General features: G+C 38.6%; 3 protein-coding genes across 3 annotated transcripts in view; all 3 read right to left on the bottom strand.

Annotated features, from left to right (window-relative positions):
* The window catches only part of LOC149705347 (protein regulator of cytokinesis 1-like), a 117,671-nt gene that overhangs the window by 17,504 nt on the left and 81,910 nt on the right, over positions 1-18,257 (bottom strand). The window lies entirely within an intron of this gene.
* Positions 2,790-7,244, bottom strand: LOC149705355 (steroid 17-alpha-hydroxylase/17,20 lyase-like). Its single transcript, XM_089865640.1, has 5 exons — positions 7,231-7,244; positions 6,326-6,414; positions 4,253-4,378; positions 4,070-4,174; positions 2,790-3,483 (listed from the first exon to the last, which is right to left on the bottom strand). The coding sequence occupies exons 1-5, from the start codon at positions 7,242-7,244 to the stop codon at positions 3,008-3,010; spliced, it is 810 nt and encodes a 269-aa protein (XP_089721766.1). The 3' UTR covers positions 2,790-3,007.
* On the bottom strand, positions 15,929-17,575 carry LOC149705354 (uncharacterized). The gene is made up of 4 exons (XM_089865523.1): positions 17,101-17,575; positions 16,867-17,038; positions 16,637-16,801; positions 15,929-16,508 (listed from the first exon to the last, which is right to left on the bottom strand). The coding sequence occupies exons 1-4, from the start codon at positions 17,240-17,242 to the stop codon at positions 16,061-16,063; spliced, it is 927 nt and encodes a 308-aa protein (XP_089721649.1). The 5' UTR covers positions 17,243-17,575; the 3' UTR covers positions 15,929-16,060.

Raw genomic sequence — 18,257 nt, 5'->3', positions numbered from 1 at the left:
TTATGAACGTAAGGATTACGGCCCAGGTAATTATTTTTTAAGTCTGGGAAACGAGGGGCTAATTACTTGGATTATCTGTACTTCAATTAAGGTATAGGTATGCGTTATTGTGGGCTACTAACTCAAGTTTCCTATTTGTGTCGCACCATCATAATTATAACAGAAGAAAATGAATTGAAGTTAGGATTAATAGTAATCATTATATCACACTTAAAGGGGCTATTCACTGAAATTTTCTATTTGTTACTATGTAGCTGAAATAATGAGCCCAGCCCTTGGGTCATCTTGTTTGTTTCGCGCTCTTTACCTAACCTTCTTCTCTCCCGTTCCTTCTGGTCCCATAAAACTTCGAGGTCTGCAGAGACTCCTTTTGGTAAACCGATTTCCCTTTTCCTCACCACATCGACAGTGCACAGTGACCTCATAGAGGGCTTAACTGAAAATCCCCCTCTCTCGCTCCGACTCCGTGTTTTTATTATTTTCGCAAACTATAGTTTATTTAATAATATGTCTATTGTTGATAATACTGAACGTTAGTATATTAAACTTCTCTATATGAATAATATGAAAAAAGTTGTTAATTTAATATTATCGACGCTGTGCAACAAAATTTTTCTCTTGAAATTTTAAAAGGGGCCCCCAAATCTTCCTTAGCTTATCTGTAAAAAAATCCTGAAAGCGCCACTGATAATTGCGTTTCGGCATCGGACAGTTTATTAAACCTGCGTAATACCATTATCAAACTTCATCCATAAAGCAGATCCATACTTAGAAGAGTTTTGTAGGGTTATGAATTTTGACATTTTGATAATACCCAAAAGCAGTTTGAGATATGATGGCGAAAGTTGTTTTTTGCAGTTGTTACTGCGGGTTGAAAGGGCTCTTTTTAGACATCATATTTTGTAGCATTTCAGACCATTTCTTCAACGCTATCTTGTACAATGGTAGCCAGTACATCAGAATCGGCGAATTTTCTACGATAAAGGAGGTTTAATACTCTGTATTTAAAAATCCGCGAATCTATACAGTCTAGCTGTACGTTACGGCTGTGAATCCAACTTTTCGGCACACTTCCCATTGCTTGTTATTACTTTGAAACGCCATAGCGTCCGTGTGTTTAAAGGCGTGTTGCACTGAAATATATCAAAAGCGCTACCAATATATTTTACATTCGAAAATAAAGTTATCAAACCTTACGCGAATTGAATTCTGGTCTCGAAATGTTGTCATTTCTTTTGGTTAGTAAGCCTTCTCTGGTCATCTCCCAGTCCGCCACAATAGCCATGGGAACAGAGCCAGCCCACAATGTGTATATTCCATTGTACCTCTTCCTTAACCTTTCCAAAAGGTCCTGCACGTTATTCTTATTTCGAACTTCGAAGAAATACTGCGACAAAAAATAATAATTAGTATATCAAGAATAATGACTGATTTAATAAGATCTATCTTACGTAACACGTTCCCGAGTAAGGGAATTGGCAAAGGTCCGGGTGGAAGACATCTAATTTCGATTCAATATTTAACGATATAAAATGTTATCAACCCGATGGCTAGAGCCGGAAACCACGACCAATCCACGGACAACATTTCCATGTAATAAAACCCTTTAAATTACTTCTTCAAAATTTATCCTCGGCTAATAAAACGACCTTCAAAATCATAATGATTCAAGGAGACTTATATAAGATGCTTTTATTTTGTAGAGATAAGTTGATTAATTTTATTTAGTCTATAATTTTCAAACAGATAATGGTATCGAAAGATGAATTTCAATTTCATCTAAGAATAATGGAAGGACAAAATTGTTCAATAACGTTTGCAAAATACGTTCCATAAATAAAGTAAGTTTTCGTATTTATTTCAGTAATTATTGCTTTGAGATTTTATCTTTGCTATAAAATCAGGTCTTGAGAGAGAGCGTGAACGTTGTTTTGATCTTGAGAGAATGAACGTTATTCTTTTCGCGCTCGAGGAAGGATTGTTTTCAAGGTCCTTACTATACGTCAGATTTAAACTACAATCAGGCACAAATAGAAATAATATAAAGTAGTAAACTTTAAGGTCTCGTTTCACTGGTCGAAAAATCTGCGTTCTACTTTAATATTATCATAAGTTTATCATGCCTCTAAGTACACAAATATGGGTTACAACTGGGCATCTTCTGCAGGCTACTGTTACGTCAGAACTCGTATAGCGCTAAGATCCAAAGAGAGAAAATTTTGAAATTCCTGTCGCGGTGCAGTCACCAAACGGACGAGACGATTACTAAATGGCTCACATGAAAAAAATCATCCATTGGAATAAAGGAGATTTTTACGTTTCGTATAGGCAGGCATTGGGAGGGGGACGAATTTTACTTAAGCAACTGCCAAAATCCCACTCTCTCTCGTGAGATAGAGGCGGTTTCAGTACTGAAACATTTCAAAGGGTTAAAAGAAATGCTAGACTAGGAAGTACAATTTTGTTTTGAAGTTGAGGTAATAAATGATACGGAGAGAGTATAGGGTTTCATTAAAGAGAGCCAGACAAACACTATTTCCATAGGAGTAGCAGCCATATCTCAACTTAGAGGCATGATAAACTTATGCTTTCTGATATCTGTATTCATCTTTGGTATAATTCGTAAATATTTTGATAAACCCTTTGCTTGTTGAATGATTCTCGTCGTTTTCGATAAAAAGGTGAAAGGTTCAAGAGCTTTTAGATAACAGCAACAGTGTCGGATTTGATATGTTTAAAAGTGTATTCTAGGAGTCACTTGTCGGGTTTAACATTATATATTACCATAACGTTGATAACTGAAAGACAGTTGCCTACTTAATTAGTTAGCCACGAGAAATCCACGAGCCACATTTTTATGAAAAAATGTTCCTTTAATCAGTCGATTACAAAAGGTCAGTAATATTAAACATTATACCATCAATATTCAGATAAAATACACCACCTTGAACTCTTGAATATTTGTAAGTAATTAGGGTAGTATCTAATTTAAAAGATGGAACTTGTTTTATCTAGGTAAGACATTAATCTCAAAATCCGCCGGCAAATTAAAGAAGGGGTTGTTTTCACTCTGCATTTTATTGGCGTTTCTGCTCGCCACAATGCGAACTTTGCGCGTGACATTTGCAATGATGAGAAATAGATCATTTCGAGCTAATTTCTCACCAATGCACATTCGCTTTCCTTCGCCGAATGGAAGATAACCGGGTATTTTCTTGGACGCGTAGTTACCATCCGAGTCCAAGAACCGTTCCGGCTTAAATTTCAACGGTTCTTCCCACAAATTCGGATCAAGGTATGTAGCGGTAATATCGAAAAACACAATTGTCCCGTAGGGAATTTTCTTGCCGCCAATTGACGTGTTGACGTTGGTGGCGTGAGGAACGAGTACGGATAAGGGCGGTTTGTACCTCAAACATTCCGAGATGAAGGCCCAAGTGTAGGGACAATCTTTCCTGCGGTCCACGGTTGGTAAACCGGAACCTAATTGTAATTAAATTGCATTTCGGTATAGGTAATATCGGGATAAACATACAAACGACGTAGGTAATTCTAATGGTGCTTGTTCCGAGCTTAAAGGCCGACTTCCAGCGAAAAGGGCTCTAGCGAACTGACAACCGAGCATCGAGACTAACAGTGGAGCGACCGTGCCGATTTTCGAATCCCCGCTGGGGCAAAAGTTGGAAGGCTTCTAGCTAACTAAAAACCGTGCAATGTGGTTCTAGCGAACTGAAGATACGCAATAGAGAATTTCCTTCCGAGGAAAGCAAAATTCGAGAGGAAAAAATATTAAAAGGATTTCTGGTGTTCATCTTCAGTTCTCTAGAACCACATTGCACGATTTTCAGTTAGAGATAACCCTTCCATCTTTTACCCCAGCGGGGATTCGAAAACCGGCACGGTCACTCTATTGTTAGTCTCGATGCTCGGTTTTCAGTTCGCTAGAACCCTTTTCGTTGGAAGTTGGCCTTTAAGTTTCATCCTAACATAAGACCGTTAAGACGGGAGAGGAGAATAATTCCCCGCGACCCATCTATTGAATCCTACGCAATTAAGAAAATGTTTGTACCTATGTTGTCGTCTATTTCTTCACGAATTTTTTCCTGAATTTCAGGAAAGGCAGCTAAAGCTTCGAATACCCACGTGATGGCAGTTGTAGTTGCGTCGGTACCAGCTGAAAACATAAGTATAGCGTTTAAGAGACAGCTGTTTTAAATGGTCTATCGCGTTAAAAACAATGCCTTAACAATACCCAAAAAGAGGTCGCCTAATATTCCTTGCAAATGGCGATCAGTTAAGTAAATTTTGTTTTCAGATTCCTCGGATGCAGCTTCGATACCAGAAGCGATCACGGAATCCGTGAAGTGACGTAATTCATCTAGAGTATATATATATTTAGAGTTATTACACGTAGATATAGATTTCTCTTAAAGGGAGGGTGAAGTGGAAAATCAAGTGATTTTTTATCAATTTTTCTACTAATTACAAGACCAGTCTGCATAGTGAAACATTCAGGAAATACTTCCGAATGATTTTAAAAATCAAATTAGGTTCAGATTTTAAAGATAATTTTAAAGAAGGACCTCCGACCAATCGCGTAACGCCCTGCCTTCTTGTTAAAAAAATTCTCGTGGCACGTTCCGTGTCGAATGAAATTCATCAAGAGATTTGATAAAATTAGGCGCGCAACGTGACAATCGTGGCGCGAGACATGGAGCGTGCCACGAGAATTTTGTTAATAAAAAGGCAGGGCGTTACGCGATTGGTCGGAGGACTTTCTTTAAAATTATCCTTAAAATCTCAACCTAATTTGAATTTTAAAATCTTTCGGAAGTATTTCCTGAATGTTTCACTATGCAGACTGGTCTTATAATTTATAGAAATCCTTAAAATTTTGGTTGGGATTTCTAGGGTATTCTTTATGCTCTTGGGAGAGACTTAATTATTTAAAAAACGTACCGATTGAAAAATACGTTTAATTTGTTTTGTTTAATTATTTTAAAGTTTTTATAAGTATTTTTCTCCATTTGGGAGAGGGTTGAGAAATACTCGAGAGCGACTATCCTTTTCCGTTGACTCGTGTAAGTATTCTGATTTATTTTTCTAAAACATTTTACAATCTCGGTCCTGGGACCATACAAAAGGGTTGTTTTTTACAGCTAGAGAGCGTGGCCCAGGGGTTTACCAAGTGACGACCCATTTTTTTTCGTGAAGTCGAAGATGTTTATCTCACACGTGCGGAGGATTTTTGGATGAAACTTTTCTCTATTATGAAAATTTTACGACTGACCCCTGAAATATCAACGATAATTTAAGGAAGACCCCTGTCACAACGGTAATATAAGCACCACCAGAAGTCCATTAAATTAGCCTAGGAAGTGAACAATTACAATGGCTGGTATAGCGTACGTCTCTGCTGGGATAAAAACTCCTTCTAACTCCATGGATAGGGGGTTAAATTTTTTCCCCTTTCCTAACACAGTTAGAAATCTCGAGCTCTTCTCTAGAAAGTCTTTCTTGACGTGAGCGGGGCGTGACTTCTTCAGCCCATGAACGCTGCATCTCTAAAGGGTAGATTGTTTGCTTTTTAAAAAATTAAAAAAAGGAACGGCCACGGTTGTTAAAGGGAGGGTGAAGTAGAAAATCAAGTGGTTTTTTAATCGATTCTTCTACTAATTATAAAAATGCAGGGGGTTACGCGATTGGTCGGACGTCCTTATTTAAAATTATCTTTTAAATCTGAACCTAATTTGAATTTTAAAATCATTCGGCGCTAGTATTTCCTGAATGTTTGACTATGCAGACTGGTCTTGTAAATAGTAGGGGAATCGATAAAAAAACCACTTGATTTTCTACTTCACCCTCCCTTTAAATAGTTTTTTTCAATAGGTTCATAAAAAACTGAATGACCTTGACTGTTCCAAAATTCACACCCCCATCCCTTCTCCTATTTTTAAGCGGGCTCGGTTTTACAGTGGAAGGGGGCGTTTTCGGCCAATAGTTTTTTATCTCTCGATAGGGCAAATTTTGGCGTACTAGTCGCACCTAAACCGGAGATCTGAGAAAAATTATCGCGAGGTGGCGAATGTGTCGCCCTTCTTCAGTATTGCTACACAAGAGAGGGGAGTACCAAACCCCGCTTTTGGTTACTTCCTAGGCTAATTTAATGGACTTCTGGCACCACCTCGTACACATATATGGTAAAAATATTTTCCTTAACAAACTGGATATTTCCCCACATAAAATTTGACATGCATGGGCCTAGTTCATCTCGGAGGCTCCGGTAAGAATCGCGCCTGTAACGATGAATAAATAAATACCGTACCTAACAGCGGTGTGTCCAACCTTTCTGCAAACCTCCCTTCGAATTCCCTTGAAACGATATTGCTACAGTGTGGTACTTGTTGTGACGCACTTAATATGAAAATATGTAAACTCCTTTTAGCGAATATGAGTTGATCAGCACCGAGAAATTATAGAGATGACGCGGGGAATTATTTTAAGGTCTCCTCGGCTTCAAGATCAAAGTTAGGGATATGGGCGGTACTTTAGTAAGCTCGCCACGCTTGGGCCATTTCAATAAAAGCAAAAGTTTATAAGATATGTTCTAAAGTATAAGAAACGTGAGATAGATTTTCGTAAAGCCACGCCTGGTTTTGGCGCTGCCAATGGTTTAGTACAGACTAAATAGGAAGATGGAGTGCAAAATTAGCCGAGTGCAGTCAATTTTCGCTTGTCGTTCTCGAACTAGCTCGAGCTGCAAGTCTCTAGCTTTACCAGAAGTAAGATGAGACTAGAAGTAAAGAGCTCTAGCATTGGTAGTAGATCCTGGCACTAGTGAACAAATTTGAGGATTTAATGCCGCTTCCATCGCGCCTACACTAGATAGAAAAAAATTGGTCGGGTTCCAAAAAATTTCCTACCCCTTCCCCTCAACCTAAAGCCGCGGAACACGGACGCGACTGCTTGAATCTAGTTCGGCCGTCTACCGCCACGAGCTTCTCACGTTTTGGAGGGAAAATTCAGAAACCGCTACCAGAGGGCCAACCGTTGGTGTGTTATCAAGAGTATTCACTTTCGCCAAGTGAAGAATTTGGTTAGCTCAGTACTTCTTGTCTCATCTTACTTCTGATGACGAATTTTACATCACAAATAATTTCGAAAAGGTACAGACCAGGTCAATCTAATGATCCACGCTATTAATAGACGGTGAGGCTAAAAATAACTCACCCCTTCTTCCGCATTTCAAGGCATACCGGAAATAGTCGGCTTCTATTTTGTCTGTTTATGGAATGCAGCGTCCTTGTAAAACCCCCCTGAAGGTCGTTCCCCGAAATTCCAACCCGTCTATCACCAGAGGAATGCACGTAGTATCGGCTCTATCGCATCGGCTTCTTTTAAGTCAAGGAAGCCTTGCAGCTACCCGGAAGCGCCCATTCACGACTTCAAAGGGTCAAACAAAAAGTTAGAAACCCCACGGAGAATACTTTTATCCGTATTTCTGTCTCAGTTGACCGCAAAACTCTATTTGAAGATAGGAAATTAGCCTTTCGCTTTAGAGACAAGTGTGTCGGGTCTTTTTCTAAATGCATACACTATATATTTTTAGCCACATCGTATATATACGATGAGGCTATTAGTTTGTCTCGCGAGCCTGTGGGTGTGGGTGTGGGTGTGGTGGTGGGTGTGGTGGTCGTAGTAGTTTCTCGCGATTTGGAATGTGGTCAGAGTTACCCAAAGAAATAGTTAGTCAGAGCTAACCGAAGAAATGGTTATTTTATTGCTTTGGCAGTATAAAACGTTTCGTTCGACATTGAAGGGAGAGTGAATGTGAGAGAATTGTGGTGAGGTGATATTTTTCGTTCGTGTATTTTAAAAGGATGGGGATTATAATAGTAAGTGCAAGCATACATTTAATTGTACAGGTAAGGTTAAGCTTTGTGAAATGTGGTTTACGTTTGCTCCATATATTTAAAGCTAGAGAGAGAGAGAGAGAGGAATTTAGTATTGGCTTAATTTAAATGGAAGGTTTAATACTCCCTTTAAAATTCCTGTCACCCGTCAACAATAAGGGTTTCACGCTTTTCATCTCACCCCCCGATTTCAAAATTCAAAGAAATTGAGGGGATTTTTAAAAAGCAAAAGGAACTATATACCGACGTTATATTTGGAAAGGTGGTGTTTATTACTAGAAGTTACGTCGTTTCTCCATAAATCGAGAAGAGTTTTAAAAGAAGGTACTAGCTTGGGGCAGCATTCCTTTCCTTTCATTCTTGTAAAAGCTTCAAAACGAAGAGACGTTTATTTTTTTGGTGCTAAGATATTGCGCAATATTTTTTTAACTTCTTTTAACAATTATTTAGTAATTTCTTATTATAAATAATAATTTTTTGTTGTTGTTGACGTTCGTTTAAATTGTCGTGTGTGCGCAGCACATTTTTATCGTTTCCTAGTTCGAATTGAGGAGTAAAGGATTGAACAATCACAGTAGGTTAGGTAAGGTATAGAGGGGTTATCCACTCATTAGGGTAGGTATAGAGGGGCTATTCACTCGTACGATGTGGCTACTATTACGAAACCTTGGGTCGCCTTTTTTCTTTCACTCTTTATTTTGGGCACCAAAAAATGGAAGCAATGTACCATATACTTATGATACTGCATGTAAAATACGATGTGGCTAAATATACTATGTAAACTTATACCATATACTTTTGATACCGAATGTAAACTTATATACCATATACTTATGATACCGAATGTAAACTTATATACCATATACTTATGATACCGAATGTAAACTTATACCATATACTTTTGATACCGAATGTAAACTTATATACCATATACTTATGATACCGAATGTAAACTTCTATACCATATACTTATGATACCGAATGTAAACTTATATACCATATACTTATGATACCGAATGTGAACTTATATACCATATACTTATGATACCGAATGTGAACTTATATACCATATCCTTATGATACCGAATGTAAACTTATACCATATACTTATGATACCGAATGTAAACTTATACCATATACTTATGATACCGAATGTAAACTTATACCATATACTTATGATACCGAATGTAAACTTATACCATATACTTATGATACCGAATGTAAACTTATACCATATACTTATGATACCGAATGTAAACTTATACCTTATACTTATGAAACCGAACGTAAACTTCTACCATATACTTATGATACCGAACGTAAACTTCTACCATATACTTATGATACCGAACGTAAACTTCTACCATATACTTATGGTACCGAACGTAAACTTCTACCATATACTTATGATACCGAACGTAAACTTGTACCATATACTTATGATACCGAACGTAAACTTCTACCATATACTTATGATACCGAATGTAAACTTCTACCATATACTTATGATACCGAATGTAAACTTCTACCATATACTTATGATACCGAATGTAACCTTCTACCATATACTTATGATACCGAATGTAAACTTCTACCAAATACTTATGATACCGAAAAGTGTTGCCACTTATCATTTTTGGGAATTGAGATAACCGATACTGAAAAAGTTCAGCCAGGGATAAATTTAATTTTAGAAGTTGGAATGGAGAACAGAGTAATCTGGGCACGCGTCAAAGTCCCGGACCCCCCTCACGGGACAGGGGGGGCGGGTATGAAGGAAGAGGCGGGTCATAGCGACAGAGGTAATAAAGAATTACGTATTTTTCGCCGTCCCCGTCAGCAACGTCTTGGAAAGTGAACCAATAAGATAATTTAAACTTTTGGTTTCGTGTTGGAGGGAGGGGCTTTTTACTGGGCTATGAGTCGGACTGAAGTAAATACTAACCGTTCCCCATTCCTACTTCTAAAATTAAATCTATCCCTGATCGAAACAAGTGTGTGATTTTTAGAATAAAGCTGGTAATTTTGGCAAGAAAGATGGCCTAAATTAGAACTGTTTCTCTGGACCCTGAGTGTTATCTCGTTCATATAAATTAACGAACGCAACCTGAGGAATATGATTTTCAAATCAAGAGACGAGAATATTACATGGAAGAGCGCTTCCGTCCATTGAACTTTTTCGTATTCAACCCAGTAACACGTGTCCTTTAAATAGACTCCTTTGTCGCAAACGGAAGGCATGTCATTTCCGTCGTATCGTGATGTTCTACATTCTACGTGGATGAAAGGTTTCCTCGCATCTTCATTGGCAGGTACTTCGCAAAAGAATGGGACTATTAGGCGTGTCGCAATTCGCGTCAATCAATTCAACTTCTCCATCACCGCGCATTGCCGCGCAATTTTCAGCCCGCCCTCCGTTAAAACGACCCTTATACCATAGTTTTCCCAATTGATCCGACGTAACCTCTGATTCGTCAAGGTATCGCCACTCACCTTCCTCGTCTAAGTCGCTCGCTCCCATAATAAAAACGCTTAAAGGAATAGCGCTTCTTTCCGACTAATTTCTTGAGACCCTTTAGAATCTCCGGCGTGTTTATTTTAGCTGAGCGAGATTTACTATTCCTCCTGACGCATTGCGCATCGGCCCTAAACCAGTTCAACATACTAGTTTCGAGCCAGTAACATTTCCTGTATACACGAACGCCGTTCTCGCAAAGTGTTTTGGATGAATAGCTACAAGAAGAGTCAACGTTGTTTCCTCTCTCGCACTCAAATTTCAAGGGTAATGGTTTAACGTGGTTAACCTTGGATATAACGGAACCAAATAAAACTATTCTGTTCGGAAAACACTCCTCTGCGCTTTAGTGATTATTTGCAACAGTTATACGTAAAAATTATTTTCATGAAGTCACTATCTTCATGATTTCAACAAACACATGATGATGACAAAGTTTTGGAGGGGCTTGGGCCCCACGGGCCTATAGAACTCTACGCCAATGTAACTTGCGGTAAAAGTTGTCGGCCACTACGAAGTTAACGCATGTTTTTCTCGAAGTTTGTGGCGTTGGATCCGTAAAGGCGCTGGGCCATTGGACGAGGTTCGGAGGGCATTCCTTAGCTATGACATTGGGTGCCGCTAGGACATTCGGAGCTTGGTATATTCCGTCCGACCATAACCAAGTCTTCAAATTACCACGATTTAAGTAAGAACAGGTAACCTGCGTACCATTGGGGTACGTGGCGTTTCCTGTTTTCACTTCGTCACCTAAAGCCTGGTTTTCACTGGCCCAAAACGCAGGAAAAACCGCGTTCTGCGCCGTTTTTTCAGAGGTAACTTGCCGCAAAATTTTGCCTTTTCTGGGCGGCAAGGACGAATGCGTGGCGTCATAGGCTTGGTTTTGATCAGCTCGCGAGAGGTTTATTTTCGACGCCATTTTTTTTTAATTGAAGGCATTTGTGTGGTCGAGTTAAATTTAAAAAAATGTATAGTTAACGATTTGTTAAAGGACTTTGGCTTAGTTGTTATTTATATGATAAAAAAGATCGTTTTTACAAAGACAATAAATTCTAAGAAAATTGATAGGTCGCTATTGGTGCATTTTCGACATAACTGGTAAGCCTTGGTCTCTACGAGCTCTCACTCTTTCATGATATTACAAGTTTTAGTGAAAACGTTTTGTCGCCGTGTTTTTAAGGAATTTTCCGCAAAATTCTGCGGATTATTTTTTTACTGTTCCGTGAAATTTTCGGCAGTGAAAACCAGGCTTAAGGCCCTCATGAGTTTTAACGTCTGGTCCGAACGGCCCAAGGATAGGGAGGAACCCAATGAAGTGCAGGGGTTGAAGGCCTCCACTTTTTTCTGTCATTAATCAAACTGTTGTGATGCCCGTCAAAGTATAGCGAAAACCATTTTGGCAAAACAAAAGGCCATTTGAACAGAAATTCAAAAAATACATTGGGGGAAAGAGAAAAAACTTATAATCAAATTTAAAAGGTATCTTCTTTATTAGCTTCGAGAATTCTATACTGAAATTTTTTACAACGAATGATTAACACGGGAAATTTATATAATGCGCGTATTTTGGTTTCATTATTTAGATTTCTTGCGTGATGATAACCAGATGGTTAATTTGCGCTGACGTAACTAGGGTACTGGATTTAATTTTGAAGTGTCATGCATTTCGTGAGGAAATAAGTCGCACCCTTTTCAACCATTCTGTCATTGTTCTAATAAGTTGCTTGTTTGCTGACTAAACTGTTGATGGACTGTATCATACCTTTTTATTACCAAAATCGACTGAGAGCGCTGTTGCGTCAACTGCGCACAGGGAAGGATAGGTCAAGGTACATCTTTCATCCCCGATCAAGAACTTCTATCGTTTGCCGAAAATGGCACCGCAGGTTTTGGTACGACCTCCGTTTTTTTCGCCTTTCAACCCTAGTTTCTCAACATCTAAGGTGTCGTCGGAGTATCTCCAAACACCCTCTATTTCACTGTCGTTCATGACCAACCACGTTGAACCAGATACCTGGTTGGCCCTGACTACCCTGGATAATATTTCCAGTATCTCGGCGTTGTGTACCATGGCTAACCGAACGGGCGATTGCTTCTCCGTTCTGCAACTCCTTTCCGCGTCCGCGTACGTCACGCGTTCGGAATGCATCCAATTGCAAACTGGCCATTGTGGCAGAATACCTGCTTCGCAACCTGGTAGTATAAAGTAAAAGTGTTTAGCTGTTAGGGTTAGTTGACTTACGAGGCCTAAAAGAAGATTTAGGCCTACCTGGTTTTCGACAGAATATCGCCGATTCTTTGTTACAAGGGTTATTAAATGCTCTGGATATACCTATGGGAAAATTGATGGCTTTCCAGTTGAATTTATCCGTGGATTGAACCCAAATGGGAGTCAACGGAGTTTGACTCTGCCCCTTTTTTTGCAAAAGATCCAAGTATAGTTGACTGTATCATTCCTGGTATAGTCCGCCAAACCGGCGTTCATCTTCTGACAAAGGTTTAGGGTCGAGGTGTTTCTCAATGTACCTCGTGTTCCTTCGGGATTGAATGGGCTTCTAACCGCTATAGTGTTGTCAAAGTTCTTTAGAGTTGACGAATCGAATACATCAATTGCCACTTGTCCCGCGACAGGTAACAGCAACGCTAATTTCTGTGAGTTTGACCTTGGTTTGGCTGCAGACGCTTCCTCGAACAAGAGAAACCTTGGTTTGAACGATCTCTAATTTTGATCCACATTTCCGCTAAGGCGCAACTAATCCTCCCATCCTTCGGAGTGAGCGAAGAAAATATAAAAGCGTATAGATTCGTCAGTCTGACACCATGTAACACAGGGTTGGCAAAAATTGAGTTTTATTTAAAAAAAACAAAAGTTGTGTTTTTTATCGTTTAAAACACGATTTGTTGTTTTAAACTGTTTTTTAAACAAGTAGAAAAAAACAGTAAAAAACACAAAAAAAAACCTAGTTTTAAACATGTTTAAAATCACTCTTGCAGATCTAATAGTCTGTATATTATACATCGCGGCTCTCCATTTAAGCCACTACTCCCGCTAGCGCAAGGCACTTATTTTCACAGCCTGCTTGATTAAAAAAACTGGTCTTGGTTTGGATCAAGGCAGAAAAACAAACGATGAGAGTGACGTTTATCAATTGACTGAAGATCCGATATCTGGGTGCACGCCAAGTTGTCGTGCACTACCAGCAATCCTTTACCCGAAACATTTCAGCCTCATTTTCACCCCTCGTAACTCGGTACTGGGGAATAGTACACCACTCATATTTGCACCTCAAGGGCTGTTGAGAAATTATTAAGTTTATATATTCATGTGTTAGTTTCTTTAAATATTCATGTAAGATTTTTGACTATTCATAAGTGTTTTCAACTTGGGCCTTAAGCCTACAGAAAAATCTTGTTTTCGCTTTTACTTGCGTACGGGCTTTACCCCTTTTGTGTAAGCGAAGAAGCGAGGACGCTGGCTACGTCACCAAAAACCCAGCGCTCCTCTCGTTTTCGTACTACTGGTGGCCAGAGTGGAAATATTTGAGATTTTTTGTATAAAAGGGCCAAAAACCCTTTATTAGTTGCTCTTTCTCCTTTTTGCGACCTGGAATGCGGACCACGGAACTTTCTCTCCTTACACTCGGTTTTCACTGGGCGAATTTCATTACGGAAAGAAATTCGCAGAAAAAGCAAAAAAGGTAAAAACCGCAACGGCAATTTTTATCCTGTGTGGTCGGTTTTCACTGTGCGAAACCGTGGCGGAAAGAAATGTCTAAATACGCCTATCCGAACTGAACTGACCCGTGTCACCTTCGCGATTATCTGCTATTTCAAGATGGAGGATAATAGCATCGCCGAAACTCTAACCACGATTAAAGTATATCTTTTATATCGAAGATGGAGGAGAAAACAATATATTAGACGCTTCTGGATACGTGATATATATGCAAAAAGGTTTCATCAAGGTGATTTCGCTAATCTAGTTCAAGAAATGAGAGAAGGCGATCCTGAAAAACATTTTGAGTAAGTTAAGCCTTGGTTCTTCAGTCAGTCACTTCATTTTGATTAGCAGTTAGCTTCTTCACTTGGCTATATACTGAAGAAATTAAGGAATGACTTAAATTTATTAATTTTTTAGATACTTCCGTATGTCTGCTGCCCAATTTGACCATGTCTTATTCCTAGTCCGCGACACAATAACGAAGAAAGATACCAACTTCAGGTATAGCGTATCTCCCGATGAAAGATTAGCTCTCACTCTACGGTATTATTATTATGATGTGTTTCTATAGTGGCATTTTCTAACATCAGGTTTTTGATTTAGATTTTTGGCAAGCGGTGACATGCAAGTTAGCTTGTCTTATAGCTACCGCTTGGGAAAAACCACGGTTTCAAACATAATAAAAGAAACATGCCATGCTATTTGGGAAACCATGGCTCCTGTTTACGTTAAGCTGCCGTCTTCAGAAGAGGAATGGATCAAAGTGTCTCAAGGTTTTGAACAACAATGGAGCTTACCAAATTGTATTGGAGCGATAGATGGCAAGCATGTGCAAATAGCTAAACCAGGAAACTCGGGCTCTATGTTTTATAATTACAAAGGAACGTTTAGTACCGTTTTATTAGCTCTTTGCGATGCTCATTATAGATTTTTAATGGTCGATGTGGGTAGTTATGGCTGTCAAAGCGACGGTGGCATCTATGGAACATCAGAGTTTGGTATTCGGATGCAAAACAACGATCTAAATATTCCTGAAGGAAGAATTCTCCCAGGCTCGCAAACCAAATTTCCATACTACATTGTTGGAGATGAGGCCTTTCCTCTTTCTCGTGATATCATGAGGCCCTACCCTGGAAAGGGTGACTTGACCAAAAGAATCTACAATCTTCGTGTTAGTGGAGCTAGAATTGTAATTGAGAATACCTTTGGTATCATGGGCGTTCGTTGGAGAATATTCTCACGGACTCAATATGGTAGTCCCGAAAATATTGATGGACTAGTAAAAGCCGCAGTATGTCTACATAACTACCTTATGACGGATGAATTCGGAAAGCCCTCTACAACAAGAAAGTATGCGCCAGAAAGGTTTGCAGATTACGTAGATGAAAACAGAGTCTTGAGAAATGGAACCTGGCGAGAAAATGTAGCATCATGCGTGATAAAAGATTTTTCTGAGAGGAATCAGCCGAATAGACATAGTCGTTTTGCTGGTGTTTTAAGAGATACATTAGCCAAATATTTATGCAACGAAGGTGCCATTCCTGGCCAAGAAGAGAATGCAAACAAACAATAAGGTCTATCAGGATTAGTGCTTGTAACTGCATTTTAGAATCAAACTTTTAAGGAGTCAACAGAGATGCTAAATTTTTATCTCGTGTTTCTTTCTGTAAATATTATAATAAAATGCTCGTGTTTCTTTCTGTAAATATTATAAAAAAAATGCTCTTGTTTCTTTCTGTAAATATTAGATATACATTAAATTATCTTGCACAAGAATAATTGTTTTGAAAATTTGTACTTTATTTGTAACGTCATAAAATCATGCCAGCATTGCGACATAACCAAATTGACTCATTTCAGAGTTTAGAAACTAAATTGTTGGTGATAGGAAAGCATCGTAAAGAACATATATTACTCGGTCGATTCAACTTCATAAAACAGTTTTTCGATTTGAAACCTTAAATCAATCTGTTTTTTTCTGTCCAAACCCTCATATCTAAACAACAAGCTTTTAAAGTATAAGACAGATTCATCATTTTGCCCCCCTTTTTTCTCTATACTCTTTGTAGCAGCATCTAAGTAGGAAATCATTTTATAATCAACATCGTTAACTTTCCTCCTTTTAGAGTTAGGTGGCTTAACTTGGTCACTAATAATTTTGGCTTGCTGAGCTTTGATATGAGCTGGAGCTGTTCCACTTTGACCTTCACAATCCATGACGGCAGCTGGAATATTTTCTTGCGTATGTTCTTGACTAGTTACGATATCATTTGGGGTTATATATATATTCGAGTCAGTACTTTTACCCAAATTGTTAGACACTTCATTGTCATGTTCAGTAAGCGTTAGGTCAAGGTCCCTGTTAAAAATACATAAGAACTTTTTAATCGAATAGCACTTTCTTATCCAAAATCAATTGGGCCATTGGGAAGAAGCATCAGTAGCTTCTCCTTTGATTTTGAGATTGCAAAACATAGGAATACTTACTCGACTGTTTCACCATTCGCCATATGGTTAAATATCACACGTGCTTCGTTATCATCTCGCTGGCTCAGCTCAGCAGAAATATCACTATCATTATTTTGATTCACTTGAAGCGGATGCGCTACTGAGCGGTTACACACTTGCTTTATCATAATATTGCTAGAGGTTCTATGAATTTATATGGAATAAACTATTAATTTTCAGAACTGGACAACGAATATAGCACAATTTACCTTCTAGGTTCTACTGTTGCACCCAGAAAACCATCCAAGATTGTGTACAATTTCCACTTTGGCATCGATACATCATCGCTACCCGCTCCACTGGATTGTTTTTGAAGATATTCCCTTCGTAGTTTCAGATATCTATCTCGCAGCCCTTTCCATTTAGTAGCCACTTCATTTTCTAATTACATTTGTAAATATGAAATATTATATCTACGCACATTATATGAAATAACTACTTACTTGAACAATTTAACATTGTTGCAATTGAACTCATTCTATTGTCTTTCATATTTATATCTTTATAACTACCATTTCTTTTATCCCAAAGGTAGGGATATTTTCTTATTTCTTCCACCAACATTTCCGAATCGAGTTTAGTCATTATCAGTTATCACAGTATTATCACAGTATTATCACAGCACTCTAATCAATCAATTTGAATCAAATGATTGTTAAACCTCGGGTCGAACACTGAAAATTTCAAAATGGCGGCTCCCAAGTAAACACGCGCTCAGCGTTAACCACGTGACTAGCATACCCTCAATGATTGGTTTGTGCCATAGGAAAAAAAAAACGCGGCTTGGGAAAATTCGCAAAAATAGAAATAGGACCCGCAACGCAAAATCGCGAAATTCGCCAAAAAAAGAGGAAAAGTTTTTCCTTTTCCGCAAAATAATGCGAAAAACGCTGAAAATTCGCTCAGTGAAAACCGGGTATTACCGTGACTATGCCCCACGTGGGCCCCTTTAGAGAAAGTTCCCCAGTTAGAGCCACGCCACTCTGGACCATCTTTGAGTAGATAAGTTTTGTTTTGTTTTCTTTTGTTTTATTTTATTTTTTAGTTGCAATTAAAGTTAAATCAGTTTTCTCATTTTTCATATTTAATTTAGTCAGTTTAGTTTTTATTTAAGACCTTCTTCACACGTAGATTCAAAATCGAACCTAGAATACCTATTTTTCAGTCGGTAGGCATTCTTTTATAGCTCTCCCAAATCAGCCGAGAATTAAATCACTTTAGTTCTCCCATCTTTGAACATTGCGGCACATTTTATGGTGCTCTCAAGCCCGGGAATCGCGTGTGATCAGTGCAAATTAGCTTAAATAGAGACTTTCGCGGACTAAATTAACAATATGGCGACATCAGCAACCCCTTTAGTGGCACACAAAAGAAAGCGCAAAGTTTTCCGCGCGGCAGTTACGAGAATAATCGGTTCTATCAAGAACCACCTTAACGAGGAACCTTTAGACGAAGAGACACTAGTAATTAGCTTACAACAGCTAACCATCAAGGGCGATGAACTAGCAGAATTAGACAACATGATAGAGCCATTGGTTCTTGAGTTAGATGAAGAAAATTACGAGATAGAAATAGAGGAAGTACAAAAATACCGAGCAGC

Source organism: Phalangium opilio, unplaced genomic scaffold (assembly GCF_054372755.1).
Source record: "Phalangium opilio isolate 3A_F unplaced genomic scaffold, DU_Popi_V2 ptg000014l_1, whole genome shotgun sequence".
NCBI classification, from domain to species: domain Eukaryota; kingdom Metazoa; phylum Arthropoda; class Arachnida; order Opiliones; family Phalangiidae; genus Phalangium; species Phalangium opilio.
Note: the sequence above shows the minus strand (reverse complement) of the source record. Positions and strands in the feature narration are given on the sequence as shown.

Coding starts and splice junctions, on each gene's coding strand:
- LOC149705355 (XM_089865640.1), bottom strand. Junction 4,379..6,325: donor GTTGGACACACCGCTGTTAG/GTACGGTATTTA, acceptor TATATACTCTAG/ATGAATTACGTCACTTCACG. Junction 4,175..4,252: donor ATTAGGCGACCTCTTTTTGG/GTATTGTTAAGG, acceptor TTATGTTTTCAG/CTGGTACCGACGCAACTACA.
- LOC149705354 (XM_089865523.1), bottom strand. CDS start 17,242: ATGACTAAACTCGATTCGGAAATGTTGGTGGAAGAAATAAGAAAATAT. Junction 17,039..17,100: donor AACAATGTTAAATTGTTCAA/GTAAGTAGTTAT, acceptor AAATGTAATTAG/AAAATGAAGTGGCTACTAAA. Junction 16,802..16,866: donor GCAACAGTAGAACCTAGAAG/GTAAATTGTGCT, acceptor ATAAATTCATAG/AACCTCTAGCAATATTATGA.